Here is a 19,863-nt window from a genome sequence, read left to right on the forward strand (position 1 = left end):
CAGAAAAGCACAATTTGAAGTGCAAAATAAAATAACGTAGCAATGGAAATAATGTCTAGTTAATTGCAGCTGCGAAATACTTGGTGCAAATCTATATGCATGCCACAACTGTTTTACTCTACAACAATGAAAACTACAACTACAAAGGAGATTCTCTCTACAATTACGCGCTAGCAATAAACAATAGCTACACCAATTACACAAACTACAAGAAAAATCAGAAGATTCCAGTGAGGTATCCTAGGCTAAGGGTTGACATATGAAACGTCCCCTTTGAACAATTCTACAGGACTGTCCTTAACCTGACACACAATATTTCGTTAGCGCAACGCAATCTGACTATCAAAGATCCCTACAAAAGAATGGCCCTGACTAACATTAAACTATACCTTTCACAAATCACTAAATCACTTACCTCACAATAATCTTCGTTTCTCCCACTACTGCAATACAGCAAGCGCCACTACTGCCAGCTAAATAAAAGATTCAAACTACTAAAGGCACTAACTACTGATAGGGATAGTTAGCAAATGAAAGATATTAATAGAGAACAAACAATGTATTTACCTTAATATCATCACAAGTCATAATATATATATCAGTTCATGACAAATTGCAAACCTCCGCCATCTCTCTCCCCACATCCACCACTGCTGGCGGCTCACCTCCAACTGTGCAACGCTACGCGCTGTTAACAGCCCAGCTGCCGCTGCCCAACACTACAATGGCAGACAACAATGCAAACTAGCCACAGACTGCACACAGCACAGCCAGTGATTTTCATACAGAGGTGGCGTTACCAATAAAAAACCTAAACAGCCTACTTACATAGAGAAAACATAAACAGCCTACTTACATAGAGAAAACATAAACAGCCTACTTACAGAGTGTGCGCTGATATGAAACTTCCTGGCAGATTAAAACTGTGTGCCCGACCGAGACTCGAACTCGGGACCTTTGCCTTTCGCGGGCAAGTGCTCTACCAACTGAGCTACCGAAGCACGACTCACACCCGGTACTCACAGCCTTACTTCTGCCAGTACCTCGTCTCCTACCTTCCAAACTTCACAGAAGCTCTCCTGCGAACCTTGCAGAACTAGCACTCCTGAAAGAAAGGATATTGCGCAGACATGGCTTAGCCACAGCCTGGGGGATGTTTCCAGAATGAGATTTTCACTCTGCAGCGGAGTGTGCGCTGATATGAAACTTCCTGGCAGTGCTAGTTCTGCAAGGTTCGCAGGAGAGCTTCTGTAAAGTTTGGAAGGTAGGAGACGAGGTACTGGCAGAAGTAAAGCTGTGAGTACCGGGCGTGCGTCGTGCTTCGGTAGCTCAGTTGGTAGAGCACTTGCCCGCGAAAGGCAAAGGTCCCGAGTTCGAGTCTCGGTCGGGCACACAGTTTTAATCTGCCAGGAAGTTTCATATCAGCGCACACTCCGCTGCAGAGTGAAAATCTCATTCTGGAAACATCCCCCAGGCAGTGGCTAAGCCATGTCTTCGCAATATCCTTTCTTTCAGGAGTGCTAGTTCTGCAAGGTTCGCAGGAGAGCTTCTGTAAAGTTTGGAAGGTAGGAGAGGAGGTACTGGCAGAAGTAAAGCTGTGAGTACCGGGCGTGAGTCGTGCTTCGGTAGCTCTGTTGGTAGAGCACTTGCCCACGAAAGGCAAAGGTCCCGAGTTGGAGTCTCGGTCGGGCACACAGTTTTAATCTGCCAGGAAGTTTCATATCAGCGCACACTCCGCTGCAGAGTGAAAATCTCTTTCTGGGAACATCATAAGCAACTGTACTTTCTGCTTCATTAGAGCTGGATTTTTCACTGAAGATGTTATTTAATGGAAACTGCATCATCAACTTATGTTCTTATTTATAAGAAGTGTGGGCATCAGCTCTGTTCTGTTATTATAAAATTTAAATAATTTACCACTTTGTTATATAGCCTCTCTCGTGGAACAACACTAAGACTTGCTCAAAATGTAGAAGTAGTCAAGGAACATTTGCGACAAAAACAAAGCGCACTGATGAAAATAAAGATTAAGCCAACAAAAAGCACGAACTCCACTGTTGAGTGGACACATGAGTGCGTGAGGGGAAAATAGTTAACGTCCGATATTAGCAGACAACGAAACCGCCAAAACTTCCATCCCGAAAAACATTGGCGTGACGTGACGTGACGGTCCGTTGGCGGCCTGTATGAATCCTGCCATCTGAAATGCGTTGTAGAATGTTTTGATGTTATGTCAACAGTGTTAACAGTCCTTTCATGGAGCAAGAAAATTCTCGAATCTTCTGATGAATTGGGCGAAACGTGTGGACACGAAGTCATACATGCCCTTCAACGTGTAAGGAGTGTAAAAACTTTTGATAAGCCGAATTTAGTTAAAGGCAAATATAAATAACATTTCAATACTGAGAGACATACACCATGCTGGAAAGAACTGTTATGCAAACAATATACATGCACTCGAATAAACTTATGTTAAATGTATTGTTTCATAATACCTCATGTTCCATTTGCTCTGACATTATCTCTCCACTTTCATCCTCAATCATGTTTCTGCTGAGTCATAGTATTTTTTGATCACTCAAAATGTACATGAGTTCATAATACGACAAACTTGGTTTATATATTTGTTCGTCCCCGGCACCATGTCGAATAGATTTCCTTACTTTTCTTAGTTCTTTGTGATAAACAGCCCGTAACGAATTATTTTTCAAGGCCTGTCCACACGCAATGATTTGTCTGTGCACATTGCATCCACATGGACAGATTGTCAGGTGTGAATAGGAGATTTGCACAGATGTCAAATGTGCACAACACGGGAGGTTGGACTTGGAAGTTTGACCGAAGTTGCTCGAATGTGTGGGTTCAAATCATATCTACACAGCTAAGTTGGAGCGTTTGTGGACAGTAGATCGTCGTAAATCTGACGCGTAAAACGTGTTAAGGCCCCTGTTTGTTCAGTCTAATGTTTCTCGTCTGTGTGTAGATAGTGGATTTAAAGTGGTAGATATAAGTCAGTGTTCTACAGATTCCATTGCTGAATTTATCGAAATTTACTTGTGTATGTTTGCTGAAATCTAAGGGCATAAAATAGAGATAAGACAGAGATAAGAAGGTAGCTGCTTACATCTCTTTAACAGAGAAATTACGAGAGGTTGACCATACAGGAAACAGGGAAACACCAATAAAAAATTACTGTGGTACTGCAAAGAGCTAAGCAAAGTAACGAATTCTATTCTATCTGGAGCCAGGGGATTGCTATTATACTTTCATTGTCCAATGCCATAATCTTATGCGACAGTCTAGCTAAAAAAACTAGGCCCTATTTGTTCTAAAGAAGACTGCAGCCAGAATGTTGTGTTAAGCTGATAATGGGAGACCTTGAAACAGTTTCTTCAGGGATGTAGGAATAATTATACTTGTTTTACTATCCTAATATAATATGAAGTTCATAACAAGAGTGATGTAGAGGCGAAGAGCGAACCACAAGACTAGAAGTAACACTTCCCAGATAACCTATCAATCCCTAACTACAGTTTAGAATGGAGTTTTATATACTGGTGCAAAAGTATAGAACAGGTTACTGGTAGACTTCAGGCAGGAAACAAACTATAGCTGATAGGTCAAGTACAAAATTTTTAAGAATATACTGTGTATCAAACACGTCTAAAACAGGAAAATATGTGTAACTTGTCAGAAATGATTAACAGGTCTTTACTTGCCTTCATGAAATCATCCTTCACGAAAGTGTAAATAGCTTCTCAGGTATTGGGTATGATTTCACTCTATGCTTGTTTCGAAATTACAGAAGAAAATTCTAAATCTTTATGGCTCCTTCCTGTTGCCAGGAATCTTAACGTCACCATTAGCCACTAATGGGGAGAAATTACTTTCCCAAACCAGTATTTTCCTGTATTATAGAGGAATTATGGACGTCAGAAGACAATTATACGCTTCCATATCCATCCCCAAATAATAACACCAGTCGTGAGGTTCGTCCTGCAACTCCTGAAGTAAATCTGTTTGAGAAAACTGCCTTCGCTTAAGCAGCCACTGTTTGGACCATTTTGGAAGGTCTTCCTGTTTCCTGAACGTTATTTGCAATTTCTTTTTTTTTTCGAGGTAAGTTACAAACACAGACCATAATAGAACTTACTGCGCTTCTCATTAAACGAAATAAACTTTTAGGTACCGAGAGCATAGTCTCTTGCCACTGAAATTTCTTTTCTACACTGCAAATGGCGGGCAAGCACTAGATTGGAACTTGTGGCGTGTGAACACACCACATTTGCAGCGATCTATTGCATGCACAGACCTTTGTGCATACTTCTCCGCAGACATATCGTTGTTTATGGAGGGCCTTAAGCAACTGCTTGTTTATCTCGAGTGTTGTATTCTTTGCTCTTAATTTTTCACAGACATTTGTGACTCTTATATATTTCAATAAATTCTGTAATGAACTCTCTGGAGCAGTGACGTGTATCTCCCATTTAAGAATTCGCTGTGCACACAAAAACGAGAAACACTAGACTGAATAAGCAATTGCCTCGTACACATTTCACGTGTCAGGTTTCCGACACTCTCCTATCCACACGCTAGCATTTCCCTGCGCAGATGCTATGAGAGTGGAGATTTGCGTAAGCACGTCGTTAAGATAGACCGGTCTGATACACTACATTTACATGCGATACGTCTTACAAAAGAGGAAAACTGATTTCCGGAAATCGTTTTTCGTTGTCGTGTTAACATGTTAACGTCTGAAGCTGATTTGCTAGCCCATTTAAATATAGCGTCTTAAAACCAGCTGCTACAGTTTCTGATTTAGTCAGCATAGTCGCTATTTCTCTTCAGTTAGACGATGTGTAAACAGCTTTGGTCTAATATTTCAACTTATCCTTCATCATATAAGAAACAACTTTGTCCATATTAACCGAGATTTTTTAAAAATAAGACCAAATCTGACAGCCCAACCACGATTCAAAACCTGTTGCGTTTACATAGCAGCGAATATCGATTACGGAATTGGAAAACCGGTAACTAGAAGTGGATTTCCAGAATCGACTTTGAAATGTTTATATGATCATCCTGTAGCGGTATTGGGAAATCGGTTTACGAAATCCGGTTTTGAGAGACCCATGTCAACGGGGTTTTAGTTCGGCACACAGTCTAACATTATGTTAGACTGTGGTTCGACATGCTAGAGTGTAGTTCGATATCATCTATCGACATGACTACTCCAAAGACATTATGCTACTCTCTGCGATCAACTTTGATGTAGAAGGACAGCGACAGTTGATAGTGTTTTGTTTGACGGCGTATGTTTACTAATATTAGAAAGTGATGCGTGAAGTTTTCTCATGCACTTAACTGTAAAAGAAGAAGACGAGAACAATGAAACGCGTGGTACAGGGTAAGTAAAACAGTAACATTTCGACTTTACTTTCACGAACGTTGCATACGTTATGTTGTCGTTCGTAGGAATTCAGACCACACGAGCGTCTATTGTCGTGCTGTTCTGTGTGTATTAATGCGAACGGAAAGGGTGCAGCCAGCTGCTTTTAACACTACATTACGTCCGCTGCGAAATATTTGGCCACAACTGTCTCTATGGCTATAACCAACAGTTATATTACCTTGCGAACTTTCTTGTTTTGGAGAGGAATCTGTGCCATAAACTGAGTCTCTGTTAGATAAACGCACCCCCTGTAACGTCAAATATGAATGTGGTAAGGCAAAGTTAAATTTAACCGTAGCAGAACTTATGTCGTTGTATGTATTCGTGCTTGAATACATTTAACGAAATGATGTTAGACATTACATATGACATTTCAGCTCAAGCTGTTATTGGTGGCCGTATATCATGCTATGGAACTACCGGCTCCTCTATTTATGTCTCCACTAAAGGTTAGAGCTTTCGGTACGGAAACAGAAAGTAAGCACACAGTTATTGTAGGCCTAGTAATATATGTGGGAACATTTGTGTGTAGGTGCTACGGTTTGAGGTAGACAAAGTAGGCCATATTAGTGAATGATTATGATGAGGGGGGACACTTTGATCTTCTTTCTACAAATCCCATTCTCCCACCATGTACCTCCATTGCCAGACTGGCGAGTGCTTGATGCCTATGGGTGTGTACTATCAGCCAGTGCTATCTTCTAGGCAGGCTGTGTCACAAATTTCTTCTCTGACCATTTCATCAGTTACTCCATCCCCTTATCTAACTTCAGCAGTCTTCCGGGCGCCAAATTACAAAACCTACTACTCTCTTTTTGTTTGTAATGTTTATTGCATACATTTCACTTCCAAATAAAGACTGCTCTCTGGATAGGTACTTTAATGAAAGATTTTATAACGAAAACTTATTTTCACAGCTGGCCAATTTTTCTTTCTCAGGAACGTATGTATTGCCGCTGTAAGTCTACATTTTATATCCTCTTTATTTCTGCCATCATAAGTTAGGGTCTCATTTCATTGTTTAATTCCTCCAGCATCACTTGGTTTAGTTTTGTGTATATTCAGTTACTCTTGTTTTACTTTTGTTAATGTTCATCTTGTAATCTGTTATCATTACACTAGCCATTCTGTCAACTGCTCTTGCAAGTTCTTTCCTAAGTCCGACAGAAGTCCAGTGTCACTGGCAAACAATCAAAATTTTTATTTCTTCTCCCTGTACTTTAATTCTCTTTCAAATTGTTTTCTTTGGTTTCTTTTTATTTACTACTCAATTCACATATTGAATATAATTTTAGATGTTGCTCCAGTCTGCATTTTCAAAAGCTTTTTTTTTTCTACCTATTGGCCTAATGCTGTTCTTCTTTTCCTGGTGTTCTGTGCTAATCTTTTCATGACCCATCTCTAATGACCACACTGTTGACGGGACATTAAATTCTGACGTTCCATACCTTTTTTTTTCTTTCCATCGACATGCATCCACAACTGCCCCTACAGTTTCTCTCCTGTGCCAATCCCTCATATGCCAACATAAGTTCAAGTGCAGTGAGCTATCTCAAACAGAATGACATCCTCCATGACAGCCTGCATTTAATCTGGAAACATTGATCATGTGGAAGCCAGCTTGTAGTTTTTCAGATGACATTCTGAAGGACATGGGTTAATGCAGTTAGCTACAGTATTTCTTGACATCCAAAAAGCATTTGACTCAATACCACACATATTGCTATTGTTGAAAGTATGGTCATATTGGGACATCAAGTAGGAGTTGGTGAATAGGGTAGAAGGCTCGAAAGTTTTGAGTGTACTGTTGATGAAAACTGGAACTGGAAAAAACATATTAGCGAGCTCCTCAAGACATTATTTTCAGCTCTTCATATAATTGATATTTTTAACTTTGTTTATGTATTTCCACTCAGTAATTTCTTATGAAGTAATTTTCTGGGGTAACTCACCATGGAGCAAGAAAGTTTTGATTGCACAAAAGTGAACAGTAAGATTAATATGTGGTGTTCACCTGCAGTTGTCATGTAGCTGCCTCTTCAAGGAGCTAAACACTGAAGAGACTAGCAGAGAATAACATCCGTATTATGAAAAGAATAGATAGCTACTTATCATATAGAGGAAACATTGCATCACAGACAGCCACAATAAAAAGACTGTTTTACATTTAACAGAATCTTCCGTCAGTTCTTGGTAGAACAACATTATAATAATAAATGAAAAGCACCAGTTTGCTTTTGTTCTACAATATTATTTTTATTGCTAACCGGTTTTCGGCTTACAAGGCCATCTTCAGACATTTACTGAGTATTATCACCAAAGAAGTTAAATGTTAGCAGACAACATTGGAAGAGAAGTAACACATCTAGAGTGAAGTAGAAACATACAGTGAGTAACATCTTTGCAATAAAATAGTAAAATCTGAACAGTACATAAATAACAATGGAGTTGACAGGAAAACCTTTAGCACAAAATAGGAATAGCATGCCTACATAACAGTTTCTATTAATAAACAAAACTAATGAAATAAGATAAAATTAGTACTAGACGAGGCTGTGTCAAGGGGTATGAAACATGGAGAGTGATACACAACCAATTAAAAAAGAAGAGACAGTTGTCAATGTAAATACAGAATACACGAGGAACTTAAACAATATCAATAAGATAAACAGGAATTAGTAAATGCAGGAAAATTGAGGTGTTTGAGGGAACCTACAGTTTGAGAGTGTGGTGGTACTGCGTTTTAACATTAACATTATAATCAAAGCTGTGGCTGTATACCAGTTTACGTTAAATAAATGGGCAAAGTAAAATATGAACAGTATTTGATGAGACACAAGGGGAGTTAAACATGGACAGTAATACAATTACAAGCTAAAAGCAAACCCTTAACTATTGAAACTACAGCATATGTGGAATACAAAGACAACTGCAACAAATAAAACAACTTAATGACTACAGGAAAATGGGAATATGTAGGAAGAGAGAGAGTGGGAAGTATTGAACAACAAAGATGATTATAAGAAGTTTAGGAGAGGGGAAGTGTTGAGTTGTGTCTGGTCATTTAGGACGAGATCTGAACTGTGAGCAAAATGTTTGTTAATTTTTACATTTAAGCTTTCAGCCGAAATGCTTTCATCCAAAGTAAAGAACACATTCAACAAGCAGAACTCGCACAAATGTGACCACTGCCTCTGGCCTCTGTGGCTGAGCTGAAAATTCCAAATGGCATGTTGTGTAACAATAACCAAAACGGCCTTGCTGTGCTGGTACTGCGAACGGCTGAAAGCAAGGGGAAACTACAGCCATAATTTTTCCCGAGGGCATGCAGCTTTACTGTATGATTACATGATGATGGCGTCCTCTTGGGTAAAATATTCCGGAGGTAAAATAGTCCCCCATTCGGATCTCCGGGCGGGGACTACTCAAGAGGATGTCGTTATCAGGAAAAAGAAAACTGGCGTTCTACGGATCGGAGCGTGGAATGTCAGATCCCTTAATAGGGCAGGTAGGTTAGAAAATTTAAAAAGGGAAATGGATAGGTTGAAGTTAGATATAGTGGGAATTAGTGAAGTTCGGTGGCAGGAGGAACAAGACTTCTGTCAGGTGACCACAGGGTTATAAACACAAAATCAAATAGGGGTAATGCAGGAGTAGGTTTAATAATGAATAGGAAAATAGGCATGCGGGTAAGCTACTACAAACAGCATAGTGAACGCATTATTGTGGCCAAGATAGATACGAAGCCCACGCCTACTACAGTAGTACAAGTTTATATGCCAACTAGCTCTGCAGATGACGAAGAAATTGAAGAAATGTATGATGAAATAAAAGAAATTATTCAGATTGTGAAGGGAGACGAAAATTTAATAGTCATGGGTGACTGGAATTCGAGTGTAGGAAATGGGAGAGAAGGAAACATAGTAGGTGAATATGGATTGGGGGACAGAAGTGAAAGAGGAAGCCGCCTGGTCGAATTTTGCACAGAGCACAACATAATCATAACTAACACTTGGTTTAAGAATCATGAAAGAAGGTTGTATACATGGAAGAACCCTGGAGATACTAAAAGGTATCAGATAGATTATATAATGGTAAGACAGAGATTTAGGAACCAGGTTTTAAATTGTAAGACATTTCCAGGGGCAGATGTGGACTCTGACCACAATCTATTGGTTATGACCTGTAGATTAAAACTGAAGAAACTGCAAAAAGGTGGGAATTTAAGGAGATGGGACCTGGATAAACTAAAAGAACCAGAGGTTGTACAGAGATTCAGGGAGAGCATAAGGGAGCAATTGACAGGGATGGGGGAAATAAATACAGTAGAAGAAGAATGGGTAGCATTGAGGGATGAAGTAGTGAAGGCAGCAGAGGATCAAGTAGGTAAAAAGACGAGGGCTAGTAGAAATCCTTGGGTAACAGAAGAAATATTGAATTTACTTGATAAAAGGAGAAAATATAAAAATGCAGTAAGTGAAACAGGTAAAAAGGAATACAAACGTCTCAAAAATGAGATCGACAGGAAGTGCAAAATGGCTAAGCAGGGATGGCTAGAGGACAAATGTAAGGATGTAGAGGCCTATCTCACTAGGGGTAAGATAGATACCGCCTATAGGAAAATTAAAGAGACCTTTGGAGATAAGAGAACGACTTGTATGAATATCAAGAGCTCAGATGGAAACCCAGTTCTAAGCAAAGAAGGGAAAGCAGAAAGGTGGAAGGAGTATATAGAGGGTTTATACAAGGGCGATGTACTTGAGGACAATATTATGGAAATGGAAGAGAATGTAGATGAAGATGAAATGGGAGATATGATACTGAGTGAAGAGTTTGACAGAGCACTGAAAGACCTGAGTCGAAACAAGGCCCCCCCGAGTAGACAATATTCCATTGGAACTACTGACGGCCGTGGGAGAGCCAGTCCTGACAAAACTCTACCATCTGGTGAGCAAGATGTATGAAACAGGCGAAATACCCTCAGACTTCAAGAAGAATATAATAATTCCAATCCCAAAGAAAGCAGGTGTTGACAGATGTGAAAATTACCGAACTATCAGCTTAATAAGTCACAGCTGCAAAATACTAACACAAATTCTTTACAGACGAATGGAAAAACTAGTAGAAGCCAACCTCGGGGAAGATCAGTTTGGATTCCGTAGAAACACTGGAACACATGAGGCAATACTGACCTTACGACTTATCTTAGAAGAAAGATTAAGGAAAGGCAAACCTACGTTTCTAGCATTTGTAGACTTAGAGAAAGCTTTTGACAATGTTGACTGGAATACTCTCTTTCAAATTCTAAAGGTGGCAGGGGTAAAATACAGGGAGCGAAAGGCTATTTACAATTTGTACAGAAACCAGATGGCAGTTATAAGAGTCGAGGGACATGAAAGGGAAGCAGTGATTGGGAAGGGAGTAAGACAGGGTTGTAGCCTCTCCCCGATGTTGTTCAATCTGTATATTGAGCAAGCAGTAAAGGAAACAAAAGAAAAATTCGGAGTAGGTATTAAAATTCATGGAGAAGAAATAAAAACTTTGAGGTTCGCCGATGAAATTGTAATTCTGTCAGAGACAGCAAAGGACTTGGAAGAGCAGTTGAATGGAATGGACAGTGTCTTGAAAGGAGGATATAAGATGAACATCAATAAAAGCAAAACAAGGATAATGGAATGTAGTCTAATTAAGTCGGGTGATGCTGAGGGAATTAGATTAGGAAATGAGGCACTTAAAGTAGTAAAGGAGTTTTGCTATTTGGGGAGCAAAATAACTGATTATGGTCGAAGTAGAGAGGATATAAAATGTAGGCTGGCAATGGCAAGGAAAGCGTTTCTGAAGAAGAGAAATTTGTTAACATCCAGTATTGATTTAAGTGTCAGGAAGTCATTTCTGAAAGTATTCGTATGGAGTGTAGCCATGTATGGAAGTGAAACATGGACGATAAATAGTTTGGACAAGAAGAGAATAGAAACTTTCGAAATGTGGTGCTACAGAAGAATGCTGAAGATTAGATGGGTAGATCACATAACTAATGAGGAAGTATTGAATAGGATTGGGGAGAAGAGAAGTTTGTGGCACAACTTGACCAGAAGAAGGGATTGGTTGGTAGGACATGTTCTGAGGCATCAAGGGATCACCAATTTAGTATTGGAGGGCAGCGTGGAGGGTAAAAATCGTAGAGGGAGACCAAGAGATGAATACACTAAGCAGATTCAGAAGGATGTAGGTTGCAGTAGGTACTGGGAGATGAAAAAGCTTGCACAGGATAGAGTAGCATGGAGAGCTGCATCAAACCAGTCTCAGGACTGAAGACCACAACAACAACAACAATGTTGTGTTTGTGTGAAAGTGTGTGAGTATTTCAGAAGAACGCCTTTTGGCCAAAAGTTTAAATGCATAACAGTATTTTCATTGTGCGTGTCTGTGACTCAGTGTCTCCTTTGTATTATTAGTAACAATTATCCTTTTCATAATACTGCTGTTCTTCAAGGATTTAGGTTTTTTAACTGCATCATTACAATACGTATATTGGCTAATGACATTTCTCATATAATCTATCACAGTTTGAGAACAACAGTGATGTGCATACCTACAACTCAAGAGGGAAAAGTGACCTTTATTACCCATTATTAAAGCTGCCAGTGTCTCAGAAAGCATTTAATATCCAGCAACAAAAATTTTTGAGCATTGCTCAATAACATAAAATGTGTGATTGGTAGCACAGCAATAGTTCAGTCAGATCTTAATAAGATTTCAAAGTGGTGGAAAGATTAACAACGTGCTGTAAATGTTCAGAAATATAAAATTTTGTTCGTAAAATGGAGGAAAAAAAATGTAGGATCAGGTGACTAGAATATCAACGAGTCACAGTTGAAATGGGTGTAACAATTTACAACATGTGGAATGGAACGGTCACATAGGTGCAGTTGTAGGTAAATCAGGTTGCAGACTTTTCTTTCATTGATAGAACACTAGGGAAGTGAAATCCGTCTGCAAAGAAGATTACGTACCAGACTCTCTTGCGATCCATCTGTGAATAATGCTCAAGTGTGTGATACCCATACCAAATAAGACTAACAGGGCATAATGAATACACACAAAGAAGAGCAGTATGAATGCACATGGGTTTGTTTGAGACATGGGAAAGCCTTACATAGATGGTGAAAGAATTAAAATGGAAAAAGTTTGGAGATAGATGCAAACTATCCCATGAAAGCAAACTTAGTAAGTGTGAAGAACCAACTTTTTAATGATGAATATAGGATTACACTACAACCCCCTCTTGTAGGGATCAAGAAGTTAGCATTAGACTAATTACAGTGTACATTAGGCATTTACGCAGTCATTCTTCCATGCTCCATAAGTAATTGGAATGGAAAATTTGGGGCATTTCACAATATTTTGAAGATATGTGTATTTCATTTTTCAAGAAACTAGTGAAAGTGGCATATGAAATGAAAGGTAATTATATGTAGTTTCCAAGTATAACAACCACCAGATATTCATGTATCAAGACTGTATAACAGTAAACAGGAAAATTGTAATGTTTTTGTTGCATGTGACATTAATTTTTTTTTCTTCCTAGAGCAGGAGGAAAGTATTTTCCAAAGTTTGCACCATTGACAATTGCACTTAGCATCCATGAACCATATCTGACAACATTGCCCAAATTATTCAAAATGGCTGCCAATACTCTGTATGGACTTGCAGTGTTACTCAAATGTCTAACAATATAAGACTGGGAACTTCTATGCTCTAATTTCATCATTGAGTGAGTCTGCTTGAACAATCAATTCTCATCTAACTATTTTTGTTTCTGAAATATGAGGTGTAGCATTCTGTAAGTTTCATTTTGTTAGACATGTGACAAGCCTGTCCTTACTTCAAAATATTGGCTAAATGTAGTCTCATACACCTGTGAAAGGAAGCTGGAAAAATTGGAGAAAACAGCTGCCATGCGAAGAGGAAGAACATTGTCAAGTGAAGCAGTAGGAGAGAGGCAGAGGGTATCACCAAAAGAGGAAAACGAGTGCAACATTGTCAGCAAAATTAAGAAAAACTTAAAAAGAACTAACAAGACACAGATGCTCATAAAAGTTCTCGTCAGACATTGGAAAGAGTAGTCTGGAGAACTAAGATAGCACTGTCAGTATCAACCAATGACAATACAGCAAATCTACTGCAAATTGTCACCAGAAAAAAAAGGGGGGATGCGTAGTAGTTGGAGAAACATCAAGGAGGGAGAGATCTGATAACATTGTATGTGATACCTGTGATGTGATTCAGGTTTTTTATGTCTGTGATATTAGCAATTACTGTATCAATCCTAAGTCTAATACAGAGCTACATGATATTCAGTTGTTATGCCAGATACGTATGACGAGACTGAGGAGACATATTTTGTAAAAATTAACTGTGCCACCTTTGTGTGGCCAGACAACAAGGATGAATGTGTTCTGACTGATGATAATGGCATGGTGTGTGTTTTGCTTGAACCAATTCTGGACAGGAAGGATTAAGTGAGTTTTGCTGTTGAGATTTCTGGATACAGTATGTATTTTTAGGTAGTTGGTGTAAGTATACTGTTGGTTTGTTTGATATTTAATATCTGTTAATGAAGGTGCTTGAAGTACACTGTTGCCTTGTTTGATATTTAAAGTTCGTTTATGAATGTAGCCTTATAGAGTAATTGTGAACCTCACTTCATCTTTTTGGGGATGTGTGGTTATCATCATGTGGTTGCCTACTAAATTTTTAGAATAAATAAGCTTTTACTCCTGCTTTATAGTGTTCTTGTGGTATATTTCAATCATTTTTTTAAGCTCTAGGGCAATAAAATTTCTTATGGACAAAGTGTCACAGGCCTAATGACCACTAGCATGTATAGTGGTATATAACAAGTACTAGAAATACAGAAGTAAAGTTTGATTACCATGTATTTGTAATGAAAAGTTATGGCTACCAATAAACTTATTATTACATCTAATTTGTAACGAAACTTCACAAGATTTTCTCAGATTACCAGAATGATAGGTTTCCATATATTTTCTCTTTCACATGCATAATAGAAGTAAAGTAATTTATTTTGTATTCAAAAATAAAATTCTACTTTGTTATTAGTGGTTATCCCAACTGTATTAGTTGCTATAATATATTTGCAAAGTAAAAGGTACATTACAGCTGTTCAACAGCAGGAGCAATGGTAAGTTTAACTTTTACATGTCAGATGTGTAAATAAAAAAAACTGAAATGCAGCAAAAAGCCAAATTACTGTTACAAAGAGAAGTTCCTTTTGTCTGGCATTGTGATTTGCAGAGTATGGTTAACTAGAAACTGTCTGCCCCTGCATGTCTTTTCATTGCCCGCTAACCTGTTTCTTGCATGTGTTCCCAAGAGATCTCTTTCCTCACCAAAGCTTCTTAAGTTTTCATGATTTCTGTCATGCAGATAATGATTCACTTTTTAATTTTTTTGAACACTTAATATTTTCTTTGACACAATCACAGGAAATATTTTATATAATTAACCTGTGTCAGCCACCATTGGGCATCATCAGAATGATTGAAAGTAGCATTAGATGGATGCCAAGTAGTCAGACAAACCATTACGTGGTGCCTTTCTGATGCTGCTTTCAATCGGTCTGTTCATGGTCAGTGATGGGAGCTACCGTTAACACAATAAAACACGTTTTCTGTGATGGTATCGAGGATAACATTAAGTTTACTTCTTTACTTCATATTGAATGGTTACCAGTTCCCTTAAATTGAAACCTCATTGTAGCAATTAATCTCAGCTTGGCATCTGCTTTTGCTGTACCTAATTTTGTGTGGTCATTTCACTTTGGGAGGTGTCAGGCTGTTACCATAGTTATTTTATGGCTCTTTCTATTTCCAGAGTTTTTTAAAAAAATCCCCCATGCCAATAATGTAGTTGGGCAGTAGACCTGGTGGATATCACCACCTATTTATGTATAGTAAAATACAAATATTTACATTCAGGGTCAACTGCCAGTCCCTACACTAGTCATTGATTCCATGTGACACAGGAAAGACATAGGAAAAAATCATTTTGGTAATTTGAGAAAATCTTCTGAAGTTTTGTTAAAATTTGCTGTGTAATATTCTTCATGGTAGCTGTAACTTTTCATTATGATTGCGTGGTAATGACTTTATTTCTGCTACTTGTTATAGACTATTACAGGTGCTTATGCATGTCAGGCATGTGACACTTTGTCCATAAGAAATTCAATTGCCATTGAGCTCCCCCCCCCCCCCCCCCCCCTCTTTGTTCATCTCCTCCTCCCCCCCCCCCCCTCCTTCTCTCCATGCATCATCTCTTCCCCCTGTCTATGCACTTCCTCACCCTCTGCCCTCTTACCTGTCTCTCTGACCTTGAGCTTGTTAGTTGTTGCAACATCATTGGGAAATGAACTCACTTAAAATGAATCAGCTGGGATCGTTGGTATATGGGCTATGACAGACACCTCAACAGCTGCTGTATCTATGACGATAGTGACAGTTACGTATTTTGAATAGTTTTAATCTTTCAATTGGTAGGATTACGGAATTTCAGAAAATTCATGTTCTGTAGTAGTATTCTAAATTGAGTTGATAGGCCATAAGTACATCTTTCTTGTTTTCTGGAAGGCCGACGGCAAGAAAGAAAACAAAACAGCACATTGTTGTGTTTACAATTTTGTTTGATGTTATATATAAGGAGAAAGAATACATATGTGAAACTGACTGCAAGAAAGAAAACGAAACCACACATTTTCACAGCACAGGTTTTTCTTTCTGAAAGTCAGTTTTAACAGAAAACCTCTACATTTCTGTTTAAAAAAAACATATACCTATGTCAGTTCTGAATATAATTAGTGTATCATGTAAAAATTTGAAGTAAATTGGTCAAGATCTTTTCAAAACTAGGTAATAACATTAAACGGCGGCATGTCTTTATATAGTAGTATAGACAAAATTGGTTCTGTCACACTTCTCCAGGGTGCTCCTGGTGGTACACTTGTCTTTAATGGACTGGCACTATATAATTCACATGTGACCCCCTTTGATGCCACCACTAAAGCCTTGTATTGTATTTACCAGTTGCTGTTGGTAACTCTGACCAGATTCACATTTAATGCTGCGAATGCATACACCACTAGGTAGTAGGGGATCAGGCAGTTGGGTTGCCATGGAGTGGTGTTCTGCACCGACACTAATTGTGGCAGTGGAAACCTTTGTCCAGCTGGTTCTGTCGTGGAGGCTCAGCAGACGTTGTGATGAAACAACAGTAATCACCATTTGGCTATACCTTAGAAGCACAGTTTTCTCGTATGACTGCAACAGTGGAGAGCCACTGGTTTTATTTTGATCTGGCAGTCACCAGGCCGAGGAAGAAGTGTTGGAATGTGTGAGAATCTGGACGAGTACATACGTCACTCGAGCACAGTCCAGGGCACCGAGCACAACAACATGCACAAATGTTAAACTGTCACAACATTTGTTGAGCTGCAAACTTTGTGACTTGAAGTTTTATCCGTATTAACTGCAGGTGGTTCAAGAGTCGAGACACTGATAAGCAAAACAGACTCACCAACTGCACTGACAGTCGTTCAGTGATTAATTGAGAACTACTGTTTTTCCAAACAGCTTATGGTGTCCAGTGGAGCAAAGTGTTTCACAACTCAGTATGTTAATATGTAAAACTTCTGGTATTGGTCCAAGGATAATCTGCAATGTTTACATGAAAAGCCCTGTGAAATAATCACCATTCCACAGGAAGTATTAGGGTGTGTTATGGACGCCTTCCCACAATGCCTTCAATAGTGCACCCAGGCAAATGGGGTAATATTCTTAAGGAAGTTATTTTTAAAGTTTATTGAAGTCTTGCCAGCAAGTGTTATGTACTGTAGTAATTGCAAATTGACATACTTATATGTCATAACTCTATTAAATTATGACTTGCATACACAGTTTTTCTGTTACAATTTGAAGTTGGTAGATATAACACATACTGCCCTGTACTAGAAGTGCCTTAGCCTGAAAGTAACTTTCCCTGGTAGTAATTCACATAAGCACCAAGTTTTCTTACAGGAGAAGGCAAAGTAGGGGGGCAAAGATGAAGAGGAAGTAAAAGGAGGAAATGAGCTGGAGAACTCTGAAAGCTTCATTGTACTACTTGTTTTCCTTCAGTCCAACCTGGTACAGGTCCCAAAGAGTCGAGCAGTACTCAAGAACTGGTCATACTAGTGTTCTGTATGCAGTCTCCTTTGCAGATGAATGGCACTTTCCTAAAATTCTCCCATAAACTAAAGTCTACCATTCACCTTCCCTGCCACAGTTTTCACGTGCTCATTACATTTCATATCGCTTTGCAATGTTATGCCTAAATATTTAAACGATATGACTGTGTGAAGCAGAATACTTTTAATGCCGTATCCAAACATTACAGGTTTGATTTTCTTACTCATCTGTATTAACTTACATTTTTCTGTGTTTAGAGTTACCTGACATTCATCGCATCAACTACAAATTTTGTCTGGGTTATCTCATATCATACTACAGCCACTCATCTTTTACACCTTCCTGCAGACCACAGCATCATCAGCAAACAACCACAGATTTCTGCCCACCTTGTTCATCAGATTGTTTATGTATATAGAAAATAATAGCAGTTCTGTTGCACTTATACCATTGACTGTGATGAACACTCACCGTTGAGGACAATGTACTGTATCCTGTTATTTAAGAAGTCTTCATGCCTCTCACATATCTGGGAACCTATTCCATATGCTCATGTCTTCATTTACAGTCTGCAATGGGATATCATGTCAGATGCTCTTCAGAAATCTAGTATTATGGAATCTGCCTGATGCCATTCAACCATAGTTCACAATATATCATGTGAGAAAAGGGCAGACTTAGTATCGTACGAGTGATACTTTCTAAAACAGTGCTGATTTGTGTGCATAAGCTTTCCACCCTCTAGAAAATTTATTGTATTCTGACTCAGAATATGTTCTAGAATTCTGCAACAAAGTGATGTTTTTTAAGGCTATTGCTGTAATTTTGTAAGCCTGTTCTTTTATCCTGCTCATATACAGTTGTCACCTGTGCTTTTTTCCAATCGCTTGTTCCATACACATTTAGGCAAATGCTTGACTGCTTCCTAATCTCTGCACTAGAAAATATGATACGCATACGTCTAAAATATAACAACACACAGAAAATAAATTATCTAGTGAATAGTTACTGCAGAGAAATTTCACCTCAGATCACACACCTACATCTTCAATTATTTGCTGGACGTGTTCCAATCTCTGTCTTCCTCTACAGTTTTTGCCCTCTACAAGTCCCTCTAGCACCATGGAAGTCGTTCCCTGATGTCTTAACAGATGTTCTATCATCCTGTCCCTTTCCCTTGTCAGTGTTTCCATATATTCCTTTCCTCTCCAGTTCTGTGCAGAATCTCCTGATTCTTTCCTGTATCAGTCCACCTAGTTTTCAACATTCAACTGTAGAACCACATTTCAGATGCTTCAAGTTTCTTTTGCTCCAGTTTTCCCACAGTCCATATTTCACTACCATACAATGCTGTGCTCCAAATGTACATTATCAGAATTTTTCTCCTAAAATAGAGGCCTATTACTTTTTTCTTTCTTTGATACTCTCAATCATGTTCTGTACTTCATTCCGTTCAGCAGATCATGTAATTCTTCTTCATTTCCACTCAGGATAGCAATGTTGTCAGTGACTCATATCATCAATATCCTTTCACATTGAATTTTAATTCCACTCCTGAACCTTTCTTTTTATTTCCATCATTGCTTCTTTGATGTAAAGATAGAACACTAGGGGCGAAAGACTACACCCCTGTCTTACACCCTTTTTAATCCGAGCACTTCGTTCATGGTCGTCCACTCTTTTTATTCCCTCTTGGCTCTTATATGTATTGTATATTACCAGAGTCTCCCTATAGCTTACCACTATTTTTCTCAGAATTCTGAACATTTTGCACAAATTTACATTGTTGAACGCTTTTTCCAGGTCGACAATTCCAGTGAACTTGTATTGATTTTTCTTTAGTCTTACTTCCATTATCAACTGCAACATCAAACTTGCCTCTGTGGTATCTTTACCTTTCCTAAAACCAAACCGATCATCATCTAACACATACTCCGTTTTATTTCATTCTTCTATATAGTATTCGTGTCAGCAACTTGGATGCACGAGCTGTTAAGCTTATTGTGCGATAATGCTTGCATTGTCATCTCTTGCAGTCTTCAGAATTGTGTGGATGATATTTTTCCAAAAGTCAGAGGATACGTCGTCAGACTCGTATCTTATACAAATCGACGTGAATAGTCATTTTGTTGACACTTCCCGCAATGATTTTAGAAATTGTGAGGGAAT

At 38.7% G+C, this 19,863-nt stretch overlaps 1 protein-coding gene across 2 annotated transcripts in view; it reads left to right on the forward strand.

The window, feature by feature from the left end:
- The first annotated feature begins 5,270 nt into the window (after positions 1-5,270).
- The window catches only part of LOC126424751 (breast cancer metastasis-suppressor 1-like protein-A), an 81,582-nt gene continuing 66,989 nt past the window's right edge, over positions 5,271-19,863 (forward strand). For both annotated transcript variants that reach the window (XM_050087473.1, XM_050087474.1), the window contains exon 1: positions 5,271-5,407. In XM_050087473.1, the coding sequence (XP_049943430.1) occupies positions 5,389-5,407 (19 nt within the window). In that variant the 5' untranslated portion in view covers positions 5,271-5,388. The remainder of the gene's footprint in view (positions 5,408-19,863) is intronic.

The sequence above is a fragment of the Schistocerca serialis genome, chromosome 10, assembly GCF_023864345.2.
Source record: "Schistocerca serialis cubense isolate TAMUIC-IGC-003099 chromosome 10, iqSchSeri2.2, whole genome shotgun sequence".
In the NCBI taxonomy this organism is placed as follows: Eukaryota; Metazoa; Arthropoda; class Insecta; order Orthoptera; family Acrididae; genus Schistocerca; species Schistocerca serialis.